General features: G+C 37.9%; 1 protein-coding gene across 2 annotated transcripts; it reads right to left on the bottom strand.

Annotated features, from left to right (window-relative positions):
- Positions 1–4,654: 4,654 nt before the first annotated feature.
- LOC131436848 (sterol O-acyltransferase 1) lies at positions 4,655–13,154 on the bottom strand. Of its 2 annotated transcripts, none has more exons than XM_058605786.1 (5): positions 12,890–13,154; positions 6,501–6,568; positions 6,073–6,434; positions 5,865–6,010; positions 4,655–5,805 (listed from the first exon to the last, which is right to left on the bottom strand). In XM_058605786.1, the coding sequence occupies exons 1-5, from the start codon at positions 12,981–12,983 to the stop codon at positions 4,733–4,735; spliced, it is 1,743 nt and encodes a 580-aa protein (XP_058461769.1). In that variant the 5' UTR covers positions 12,984–13,154; the 3' UTR covers positions 4,655–4,732. The 2 variants fall into 2 exon arrangements, with proteins under 2 accessions (XP_058461769.1, XP_058461770.1); XM_058605787.1 differs by having other exon boundaries at positions 5,868–6,010.
- Between the last annotated feature and the right edge of the window lie 309 nt (positions 13,155–13,463).

Here is a 13,463-nt window from a genome sequence, read left to right as displayed (position 1 = left end):
ATTTTTTGAGTGCCTCTTCCTCTCGTTTTTTTTGTTTCCGACGAATTTATAGCCCGTCCGATGGGCCTAGCTTCGACTCTTGGTTTGATGTGTGATTCCATTATCTTCCTGGAGTTACGTGTCACAATATCAACGTCATCAGCGAAGCCGAAAAGCTGTACAGACTATCGGAAGATTGTACCACTCGTGTCGATCCTTGCTCTTCGAATCACATCTCCCAACGCAATGTTAAACACGGTACAAGAGAGTCCATCATCTTGCCGTAGCTCCGAGATTCGAAGGAACGTCCCAGATACTCGGACGTAGCACATCACTCTATCCATCGTTGTTTCGACAAAATCCCGTCAGTACGTTGTATTCAATACACTTCTGGAGTACTCGTCTTATCGCGAATATGTGATCCGTAGTGGCACGTACAAAAAACTCAGATGGCTGCCAGCGGGCAAAATATGGCTGGAAGCCATTCTAGTGTCCGGCTGCCTCACCGCTGCCAGACATACACCTCACACGATACATCTGTATCCATCTTTATTTTTGTTCAACTAACCTGTATCCTGCGAAAAATAAGATGCGTTGTCCTAACCATCATTGGCAGCAAATAATCAGTGGAAATGTACAGGATACTAGACGACGGACGAATGTTTTATGTCGTTTTGGCTTTGACAGCCGTATTTGAATCATGGTCATGGCAGCCGTCTGGTACTCATGGCTGCCAAGATGGTCAAAACGCCGAGGACGTTTCACTTCTTTTGAAAATTAGTAGGATCTAATTCTTTTTCAAACTACTTTTTCTAAGTGCGCAGAACATCAGTCGCTAAGTCATGTTCATTTGGATGGGTATTAGGTTTTTTTTTATTGTGATCTCAAAAATGAACGATCATTTTTGAAAGTTAAGCAGTACTGTCTGCATGGACTTTCCCTTATGGCTGTCTTATGTTAAACCAAATTGCCTTCCGAACATATAAACTACTGCTGAATTTACAAATAAATTGCGGTTAGCAGTGACGGTAGAATACTTAATAAGCAGAGAGAACAGATAGACAGGCTCGCATAAGAACTGTGTGTAACATTCTGAATGTAGAGCGTGACGAACTGCAATCCCATAATGTCTAATTTATGTTTTGATGTAGGTTAAAATCGTAGGTTCATTTTTCTATTCCGGTTGTATTCGAATGTGATGTGTCTTTTGTTGTCATTGTATTTTATTTCCATTCCGTACTTTTGCTGATATGTTATTTTATTTCCTTAAATGTAAAAGTTAGTTGTATGTGTTTTTATTCTTACCCATGTTCCATTTTGTATCTAAGATTTCCTAAGAGTGTTAATTAAATTATTTTCCAATTTTTCAGCTTTCTTATTCATTCTCAGTTATCCATTTCCGAAAAAAAGGATTCGTGTGTACATCTTTGTAAGGCCGGTCATGATGGTTTGACGGAAAAGAACTGAGGACATGCGTTTTTATTTAAATTATATTGAAACTTGGGTCCCATAAGTATTACTACAGCATGTTCACATTTCGTTATCTTCGGTTGATCCTTGACAGTGTTACCATCCGCTCAGGCACTTTTGGGCATCTGGTGTACACTGACTCACAATCGAAATGCATCACTACCAATTTGATACAACGAACCCAAAGGCACGGTAAAATGTATATTGTACATACACACAAAAACACATACATACATACATACACACATGCACACACATATACACACATGCATACATACCTACATGTATTCCACACGCCAGTATTACAACATTGAGTTACTATTTCTACTCTAATAGATCCTAACTAAAACTAGTGTGCCAATAGTCATCTCATTAGTAGAGTCACCATGTTATTTTAGCAATCATTCGACTTTCAATAAATGAATTGTGATAAAATCGAATACAAAGTCTTTGCCTCTTCTCTAAGAAGCAATAACGCATAGCAGTAGTTCGGAAGTGGTTCAATACTGCTGTTTTGACGAAGTAAAATGCTCCAAATTTCATGTTACTTCTGAAATTAATCTATCTCACTATAAGTAATGGTTCTCGTATATGAAATGACTAATAGATTTGAGATGAATGGGGGTACCGTTACCCAATTTCTATCTCTTCTAATGGTCGATCGTTAGTCCTGAGCTGAAACGGTGGCCTTTATTACCATTTTTGCATGCACTTACTCTTACATATCACTCACACATCATCTCACCCATCAGGTCCCAAACGATGCATCCTCACAATACAAACTGGATGAACATCGTTTGACAGCTATCAGTGGTTTGCTCATTGGTTAAGTCATTATTATTTCGTTCTATTCTACAATATTCTATCTCATTCCACAGTAATCCATTGTACACAAACCACCAATAAACGTCAAATATGAACTCGATTTGCCGTTCATTTGTTGTCATCGTGTGAAACCCAATTGAGATACGTTCACTCCACTTTATTTCCACTTCACACTGGTAATAAGGACCGGTAGTATGAAAATAAAACATAAAAAGAGCTCAGATAAGCCCTACCGGCCTCTCCAACCCCGGATGTTGGAGCGTAATGCAATCAACATCTTCCTTATAGTTTCCTTATATTACATTTTGGTGGGGAAAGGGTTCCAATCAGCTTTTTACAGCCCTGTCCAAAATGTATTGCCCTCCCCGTTAATTTGTATCAGGCCGAATTAGCGCATGCGCGCCATATAAACGCCTCTTTCAATATGAAGAAATTACATTGTTACCCAGCAGTTTCTATTATTTCTTCATGTTGGTTTTCTTACCTTTGTTCATAGTTTGTATTCTGTTTTACCTTAATTCCAGTGTTCTATTCAGCTGTGATTCGTGTCTTTTGTTGTCATTTTTCACTCCGTACTTTTGCTGGCATGTTATGTTGCTTCCTTAAATGTAAAAGTTAGTTGTATGCAATGGTGTTTATATTCTTACCAATATTCCTTTCTAATTCTTTCAGCATTTTCGTATTTCTTGTTCCTCATCCAGTCATCCGTTTCCAAAAAAAAAATAAAAAAAAAATTAGTGTTTCATTGATCTTTGTAGAGCAGCTCATCATGGTTTGACGGATAAGAACTGAGGACATGCGTTTTTATTTAAATGATAATAACACTTGGGTTTAATAGTATTGCTACAGCATGTTCACATTTCGTTATCTTCGGTTGATTCTTGACAGTATATTACCATCCGCTCAGGCACTTTTGAACATTTGGTACACTGACTCGCAATCGAAATGTGTCACAACCAATTTTATAGAACACACCCGAGGGAACGGTATAATGTATGTTGTACACACAAAAACACATACATACACACAGGCACATACGCATACACACATGCATACATACCTACATGTATTCCACAAGCAAGCATCACAACATTGAGTTACTATTTCTATTCTAATAGATTCTAACTAAAATTTGTGTGCCAATAGTCATCTCATTAGTAGTGTCACCATGTTATTTTACCGATTACTCGACTTTCAATAAATTTATTGAGATAAAATCGAATACAAAATCTTTGCCTCGTCTGTAAGAAGCAATGGCACATAAAAGTAGTTCAGAAATGATTCAATACTGCTGTTTTAACGAACAAAAAAAAAATGCTCCAGATTTCATGTTATTCTTGAAATTAATCTATCAAACAGAGATAACAGATCTTCATCATATCCCAAACGATACATCCTCACAATATAAACTGGATGAACATCGTTTGACAGCTATCAGTGGTTTGCTCATTGGTTCGGTCATTATTATTTTATTATATTCTACAATATTCTATTTCATTCCACAGTATTCCATGGTACACAAACCACCAATAAACGTCAAAGATGGATTCGATTTACCGTTCATTTATTGTCATCGTGTGAAACCCAATTGGGATACGTTTACTCTACTTAATTTTCACTTCACACTGGTAATAAGGGCCGGTAGTATGAAAATAAAACATAAAAAAGAGCTCAGTTGAGCCCTACCGGCCTCTCCAACCCCGGATGTTGGAGCGTAATGCAATCAACATCTTATTCAAGTCGTTCCATATATTATTCATTTAATTCAATTATGAAACTAAAAACTGTAACGCATATCTTTATCAAATTGTAACGCTAATTGATTGTATGTGATGATGTTTGCAATACCGTCAAGCCCACCAACCAAAGGGAGGGATAATGCAATCAACATCTTATTCATTTAATTCGTTTCATAACTTATTCATTTAATTCAATTATGAAACTAAAAGCTGTAACGCGTATATTTATCAAATTGTAACGCTAATTGATTGTATGTGATGATGTTTGCAATACCGTTAAGCCCACCAACCAATGGGAGGGGCTTATTGTTGGAGACGCCTTAAGGTTAAAACCTCTATAATCTAAACAAAAAAAAACTCTCATAAAAAATATGGATTATTGTTAATAAGATCAACCATGACAGTTGCTAAACAGAAAAGTTCATGTTCTTGAATTTGAATCATAACAGCAACAGGTATCTTGGGATTAACGGTTCAATACATAGGGCGCAGGTCTTACAAACCAGTTTTCGAATGTTTCCTAATGTCAAAAGCATCGTACCACTAGACCTGCAATGGTTATATACGCTAAGAATCGGCTGCGAACTCTGTTGAAACAGTATTGTTTAATTCCGCATATACAATGTAATTAAAACGATTGATTATGTTTCACATAGTCTTACTGATATATTATATCGTTTGCAATCACAAATTATTTTACACTGATCCACTACCATCAGCTATGATCCCATGTTCCACGGGGCAGTAATCGTCCAGTTTGGATTATGTGAGATTCCATTACACGACCACGACACCGGGATCATATAGTCTGTGATCGAGGCACCGCTGATCGGGCAGTTCCTCCTTGCGTAGTACTCCATGTTGTACAAGCTCAAATGGATGCCGTTGCCAACACACAGAGTCAACCAAATTAAAATATTTCCCACATCTTTGCTGACGTTACGCATTACGAACATCAGCAGCAGGCCCATAAACTCGAACTGCACGAACATTACAGGATAAAAAAATCGGAATGCAAACCCTAGAATAACTTCGTGGAACACGGCCGAAACGGTGAATACCAGAACGGTTGCAAGCGGGCGGCAGTTCTTGAACAGGTGTTCAACGGAATCCTTGTAGACATAGGTGTAAAGCCAGTCGTGAACTACGACATTCCAGGAACGCATGTATTCCGGAAAAGATGAAGCGTTCCACCAATCGCGATAGAACATCCGATCGGCGAACCGAAACATTTCTGCCGCACCATTCATCCAGGCGTGCAAAAGACAGTAGAATCCACACAGGAAAGAAAGTGAACCCGGCAGAATGCAACTGAACAATGTTAGAACAAAGTTTCCGGTTGTGATTTGTTCATGCCCGAAGTGATTGAACAGTGGTGACAGAAATCGTTCGAAGATAAAACTGATGTAAAAAATAACACCCAGAACTTCCAGAGCGTGCCGAAACACTACCGACCAGCGTATGCGTTTGGAACGCGGATATTCATCTCGGTACACAAGTGTTGGTGCAAACAGAAAATAAGCAAACTTCGAAAAGGCCGGTACGGTCCTAGCGTACGCTGGTTTATCCTCCGATGACGCTTTGCCTGATGACGTTGAGCTACGGGCAACGTTACTTCGGACGAAGGCGTGGATTTTCATCGCAAAACGAGTCATCTCCATTAGAACGGCTATGGATGTTGCCGGTGGTAAGTTGTAGTGTAGGACGGCTCTGATCACGAGAGTAATAAACAGACATTGGTACACAATAAAACCTAAAGTGAAACCTACATCACCGATTTTTCTAAATTCGCCTGCAATTGAATTGAAAGATTAGAATAGGTAATAGCTGGAATATTCTTTAGGATCATACTACTTTTGTTGATCCGATGAATATAAGCCCAAGCAGTATAGCATGGATAGATACTGAACGCAGACAGTTGCATGCATCCCCAAAGAAGTAAGCCGATATGAAATTTACCGAATCCAGTAATGATAGGACGAAGACCTAAATTTATACTGTAAAAAGTAAGCAGGTCAACTATCAGACTGTTCTAGGTTTATGGAAGAAAATAACTTACTTTCCACGGTCGACAAAATCATGCACTGCAGTATTCAGAAACATGATAATTAGTATCACAATGAATATGTGATAGATTGTTTTAATGTGTTTAACCTCAAAAAGATCGGTTAGTAGAGAGTTCCTTGCTAAGAATTCCTTTTCCGGTAGTTTTCCATCGACTCTTCTACGTCGACGATCGGATGGATGTGAGGTGCTTTGTACTGCCATTGCCGACGACACAGGCGAAGAAGGACTTGCATCCCGAAAAAGTTTCCGTAATTCGTAGTTTCTCAAGTTGAAAATTTTCACTTCATTGACTAGATCATCAACCAGCAAGTCAAGTTGGTGTTTGACGTTTTTCTCCATGTTTTGGACGATGGTCTAAAATATGGAAGAAAAAAAACGAAAAAGGTAGTTGGTCTGATTTTTTACTTAAAAAAAACTTACATCCATCTTTTCTCGCATTTTGTCGATTGCCATGTCCTTCACGACCTCCTTCTTATACTCATGTTGAGCTGAAATTTGTATTAAGTTAAGACTTTAGAAAAAGTCCAATGACGATGCGTGGTTCCTTCGTCGAATCACATATGGTGACTAGATACATTGATTGTTACCGTAAATAAAATACTTCTTTTTTTTTTGAATGCATAGCGCGAATGGTTTATGATAGGCCATGCTTTGTATTGATTGTAGAGGTTTTAATCTTAAGTATATTCGACTCTTCGGACTAGAAAAACTTTCTGACTCTATGTGCGAGGTTGGGAATCGAACCCAGGCGGGCTACGTGTGTTATAGGCAGTGATGCCAACCCTACGGATTTATCCGTAGATCTACGCATTTCTGCCTTTTCTACGGATCTATGGATGAACCTCTTGAAATCTACGGATTTTGCATTATTTCTCCAGATATCTACGGGAAATAATTAAACCTCGCGATTTTTTTTTTCTAAAAACGGATCCATCTGTCGAGTTGCACTTTGAAGAAAGATTCTGGAAGACTTGCCGCTAGCGAAGTTTTTGTCTTGTTTATTATTGTAAAATCAACAGACACATTGTAGTCCTAATGATACTTTCTAATACTAAGTAAAAAATTGGCTTGAATTGTTTTGCGTGGAAGGTTGAAGTCAAATCCAGATGATACACGATTGAACGATCTTTGCAAGCCTATAACAGCACCGTCAATACTATCATTCAAAATATTAGCTATCATCAAAGCACGCGACAGCACTCGTCGTACTTGTAGTGTGTCAAGACTAATCAGCAATCCGCGACTTTCATAGCTCGGCAGTTGATGTGGATTATTCTAAGGTAATCGTCGAAGAACAAAACGTACGAATCTCCGTTGTATAGATTCTATTCTATGAGCTCCATTCAGGTGAAGAGGGTTTCAGACTACTGAACAATATTCCAAAGTAGAACGAACGAGTGTACAGTATAGAGTCTTCAGGCAATAAATATCATTGAAGTGCTTAGCCATTCTAAATATGAATCCCAAACAGCGAGAAGCTTTCGCAACAATGAAGTTAATGTGCTGTTTGAACGATAACTGCTTATCGAGAAAGACACCAAGATCTTTGACGCATGTCGATCTACTAGTCATGAATCCTTCATGATAATATTCGAACTTGAACGGTAACTTTTTCCTTGTGAACGTAATGATTAAGCACTTTTCGGGATTCACTATCATATGATTGATTTTGCACCAATTCGCAAAGATAAGATTTACAATTGCCATAGAAGGAATGCCGCATCTTCTGAGCTGCAGATGGTATGATAGATCTTGAGGTCATCAGCGAAAGAAACTCGTGGTCCATCCAGACAAATATTTACATCATTGAAGCACAGTAAGAAAATCAAAGGGCCAAGATGACTCCCCTGTGGAATTCCAGACGTTTCAACAAATTCTTCGGAAACACAATCATCAATTCTGATAGTAAGACGTCGATTGCTGAGATATGATTGTATCCATTGAATGACGTTTGCACCAAAGCCGAGTCGATTTAATTTTGCAATTGTGATGTCATAATTGATTTTATCGAAAGCAGAAGAGAGATTTGTATAGATAACGAAGTTGGTAGCTGTTGAACGCTTCGGCATAAACCCGTGTTGAGTAGTAGCAGACCCTGTCAGCTTGGAGCGATCGCAATCTTCAGTTCAGCAACGCCATCGCACGGCGTCTCATTCAACATGTCATGTCAATTGTATGGGTGCGCAGTGCTGCTATTTTGGCGCGTACGAATTTGACATTTCTCTCCCCTTACTTCTATGTACGTGATTCGATACGGACTCGCCTGAGGGCGCCATGCTCGCAAAAAAGGATGTTGCCTAAGATTTGTTCGGAAAATGTGAGAGCTGGATATCTTGTTAATATGATATCTTTGGTAGTAGGTTCACCATCATCGGTACGTTCACCTGAGCTTATTTGTTTTTCGTCAAGAAGCAATGATAAATTAACACACGAAATTGTTTTGTATCCATTATTTTGAAAATGGCAAAAGTAGCACCACCTAAATAGCTGTCATGTAATCATAACCGGATTTACGTCAATACAATAATAACAGGTAGACTTCATCGTTCAATGGAGATTTATCCAATTTTCAAAAATCAATCCATTGGTTCCAAAAAGAACCGTTCGTTCTTTATTCCGTCGATGTCAAATAATGATGAGTGGCTTGTTTTCAAAAGAGGAGCTTTTGTAGCTGAATGTCGATGAATATACTTGCCATTAACTCGGTACAAGAGGCGCACAAATCTAATTTCCAACCAGTCCGCTTGCGGCTTTCTGAAGAACGCAATGCAATAATATTACCTAGCCCCTGAACTGATAATGATGCAAATTGACATCTAACTAACTAACCCATTAGGAAATAACAAATATCTTGTTTTGTTGTTTTGAAAAACAATATTTACAGTATCGAGCCAGATTCTGTTGTCACTATTTCAATAAAATAAATCGTTGTGACAAGCCCAAGTTTAGTCAATTTCACAATGCTTTTTCGATGCGTGTAAAATGGCGACCGAAAATTATTGTTGTAATGAGCGAATGTTTAAATGGCGTGTGTGGGCATAAACGTCAATCGGAACGTTATCGTATGTTTAAAATGCAAATTATAATATATAATTTTTCCTTTTTTGTAAATATAGCATTGGTAAAAAGCAAAGTCTTGGCATTACATTCCTTCTGTGGAATTTGGCTTTCCTGTTTCAACAGACTTCTCAGCCAATTCTTAGCGTACAGAATCATTGCATGGCTAGTACTATGGATCCTACTGACACTAAGAATCCTTCCAGGTCGGGGCTCGAACATACGACAACTGGCTTGTAAGACCAGCGTCCTATGCATTGAACCACCAACCCGGGTTAGAACATTGGTATGATTAGTAAATTGCAAATTGCTCGCCGAATTTAGTAAACTTCTCCAAAAAAATATGTACATGTAACGTGTCCAAGGGTTGATTTGTGTCCATCCTACGATATGGGTCGAAAAAGTTTTTTTCCTTCAACGAAGACTCGAGAATTACGGAAAATTCATTGTGCGCATTATTATGTACCACTTCACACTATTACCTTACTCTAGCGCACTATTAGGAACAAAACATGACTATTTTGTGGCTTTCATACTCGTAAGAAACGTAATAATTGTAATTGTTCATTAAGGGTTATTGGCACTAATCGCCACCTCTCCCCTGTGTGATGTTTTGGAATCTTAGAAATTGGCAATCAAATTATTTCACTATTTTACACTGTTTACAATAACATGATTTGCGAAACCACTACCGAAGATCGCGCAGTAAACATAACTCAAAAATGTTCAGTTATCTTCACTCGAAGCGAAACAAATGAGTATTGCTTCTGTTCAGGTTCATCGCATCTAGGGTAAAGTGTTATAATATGCCCTCCTTGAGAAAACATGGAGATCTTTCTAAATGTACTGATAAATTGTCTTCGAGAATGTGGGTATTTCATTGCACTACACCTGAGGAACATAATTTCCAACGATTTCGGTAGAAGTGATGAGAATTGGTCGATACAAACACATTTTCCAAAACGACCACATTCTCTGTTTTTTCGCATGCCGTAGGCATAATGCCCCAGCAACCGTATAATATGCCTCACAACAAATCAGTGTTGTGCTCTGCATTGCGTCCCACAACAATGATGCAATTGAAATGTCGATATAGAAGAAAAACAGATAAAGATGATATTCTTTGCATCAGAAATCAATTGCATAATCAATTAATTGCAATTGGGAACCAACATTTTTGATCCATTTTATTTTAATAACCGTTACAAATCTTTAAAACAATATTTGAACTCGAAGCATACTGTTTTTTCGAAGGTGGGGCATAATGTCCATAGAGTGACTGTTATGAGTAAATTCGTATATCAAAGAAATGGCTTTGTTTCTATCGATTTTTATACTGTAAATGCTAAAATTTCATTACTAAGTAGCAAAATGCTTGTTTATTCGAAGCAAAATCTTACATCGAAAAGCTGCCTAATGATACTCTCAGTTTGTTCATATTTTCTTACGAAAAAAGTGTTGGTGAAAAACTTTTGTTTAGAAAAGTGTTGAATACTTTAAAAGGAAGGCAGGGGACATTTTGGCCAGCAGAGGCGCTTTATAATACATTCCCCTATCGCTTTTTCTTGCCATTATGCCGTTTAGATTGCTACTACAATGTTGCATTTCACAAGTAGCTGCTTTGAATTTGCTTCGATAACGGCATATCAAAGGTCACCGGGGAATAATTATCATCTGTCAGAAAAACGTCAGCCAGTTTGATCACCTGGTTCTATCAGGAACACAAGTTGAATTGGAGCAATATTTTTTTTGTTGTGAGTTATTCCACTGTCTTTCTGCTTTTGATCTTGTTCTCTTATTACATTTTGCTCTAAAGAACGTTCGATATAGATCAGTATTTAAAATAAATTAAAAAGAAAACGGAAACTTTAAGATAAGTTCAGTATAACAATATCTAGGGTTTTTCTATCGGAATTGATAACTCGTAATATCACTAATTTATAAAGAGAGCAGTTAGTAGAAGCTTATTCATAATAAATTTCCATTCAATTTTTGCCTAGCCTTTTTCATATAGAAAGGCTATAGAATCACTGTGAAAACCGACTTTTGAACAGAGGTCCAGAGGACCGAATGTCATATACCATTCGACTCAGTTCGAACTGAGCAAATGTCTGTGTGTATGTGTGTATGTATGTGTGTATGTATGTATGTGTGTATGTGACAAATAATGTCACTCGATTTCCTCAGAGATGGCTGTACCGATTTTCACAAATTCAGATTCAAATGAAAGGTCTTATGATCCCATCCCATCGCTATTGAATTTTATCCCGATATGACTTCCGGTTCCGGAATGACAGGGTGATATGCACCAAAAAAATTGCCACTGACTTTTCTCAGCGACCGATTTTCACAAACTTAGATTCAAACGAAAGGTCTACCATAGTTCGTTATTGAATTTTATTTTTATTCGACTTCCGGTTCCGGAATTACAAGCTAATGGATATGTAAATCTACTTTGGGACTACTAGTCCCCGGTTTTCGCTTCCGAACGCACCGGTGATAGTGAAGAAACGCTCCACAAACGGAACTCAATTCTTTTTGCTAATAAAAACGATTATGTGCCCTAGCACAAAATTTGACTAATCCCTAAATGACCAAACCTCCATCGGTCAGAAATAGTCGAAAACACGTCTTCGTTCGGCACGTCAAAAAAGACAGTGCACTTCGTATCAAAACATAGAGTGTTCTGTATGTAGCAGAAACTTTACGTCTGCTTAGCGGTTCAAATTGAACTGCCGAGTTTAGCACTATGCAGTTCAATTTGAACTGCTCTGCACTGATGAGTCAAAGGCGAAATGTAAAAAATAATAAAAACGGTTATGTGCCCTAGCACAAAATTTGGCTAACCCCTAAATGACTTTTTTCTCTGCAAACGGTTAAACCAATTTTCACAAATCATGATTCAAATTAAAGCTCTCAGTGTCTTAAAAGATACTGTGCGATTTCATCCACATCCGACTTCCGGTTCCAAAATTATAGGGCGATGAGTATCACAGCTTTCAAACCGTCATACAAAATGATGCAAAATCGATATAATGTACGCTGACACGGCAGAAGAAAACGCCACCGCCTAGCACACAACGTGCTTAGTTCAATTTTGTATAGTGTGCAGGGTTGTCACATTTAAATCTATATTAATCTGACATAACTGTTTACAAATTGAAAAGGTGATGGTAGTTTATTCCAAAGAAAGTTTTTGATTTTATTCAAGTTTGTTTATTCAAGGGCCACTATCTGAATCGGCAAGAACAACCGAAATCAAAGGTTTCGTTCGACACGTTAATAAAGACGTTGCACTTCGGTGCAAAACAAGTGTTTCAGAAAAGCATTGACTTTACTAAGACTAAGACTAAGCGTAAAGAAAAGTGAATACGGTTATGTGCCCTAAGTACAAACATGGGATAACTCCTGAAGGACTACTTGAATATGGTTAAGTGGTTCATAAGTAATGATTATATTCAGACGGAATCGATTGTTCCGCACGTCTTGCCAATAAAACATAAATACTCGATCGTATGCTGCTCGAAACAGTTTGTTCTTTCGTCTATTGTCGCACTATTTCTTGCGGTCAACCTCTCTAATCATACATAAACATCAGCACTAAATTGTGTCCGGTGATTTAAATTACATATATTCACACATTCGAGGATAAAAAGGATCCAAGGATAAAAACTAACTAAAAACAAAAAGTTTCGGGAAGGAGAATTTTTTCAAGTTAGGAATCACGCATCTGTTGCAATGAACTGATTTACCTCTCCTTTCTATCCCATTGCTCACAACACCAGGTGTCCCACAAGGGCTCAATTCTGAACTGCTACTGTCACTAGTTTTCGTAGGATCGTTCATCGTGTTTGCAAAAAACTTAAGATTCTCTAACGCTATACGGCAAAAATGAAAACTTTTAATTTAAAACAAAAAACTAAGAACAGTACACTTCAGTCAGCTAATTGATCGGCAGGCAAAAACAATCTGAGCATCACACTGAACATACGAGGGTCCTCCTCCTGCTTGCTTGGACTGCCTGTTAATGATTGAATAACTGTCCGTTGCGGAATCAAGTGTTCCTCGTCTAATCAGCTTATTTTTTTCTTTGCTACATTTTACTACAGCAGAAATGGTGGCAAAAGTGACGTTCGAGCTTAACGCAAACGGTGCTCAGCATCGTAGATTGATGTATCTAAGTGGCGCTATTAGTATTTTTTTTGTCATTTTTGTGTTCTCTTTACGTTTCGTCTTCAGTTTTTTTTATGCTTTACAGTTTAAATTGAGCTGCTATGTCACCTAGCAGTACAATTTAAACCGTTGAGTACACGTAAACCTTAAAAT

The sequence above is a fragment of the Malaya genurostris genome, chromosome 3 (assembly GCF_030247185.1).
Source record: "Malaya genurostris strain Urasoe2022 chromosome 3, Malgen_1.1, whole genome shotgun sequence".
In the NCBI taxonomy this organism is placed as follows: Eukaryota; Metazoa; Arthropoda; class Insecta; order Diptera; family Culicidae; genus Malaya; species Malaya genurostris.
This window is presented reverse-complemented; position numbering and strand designations above follow the sequence as displayed.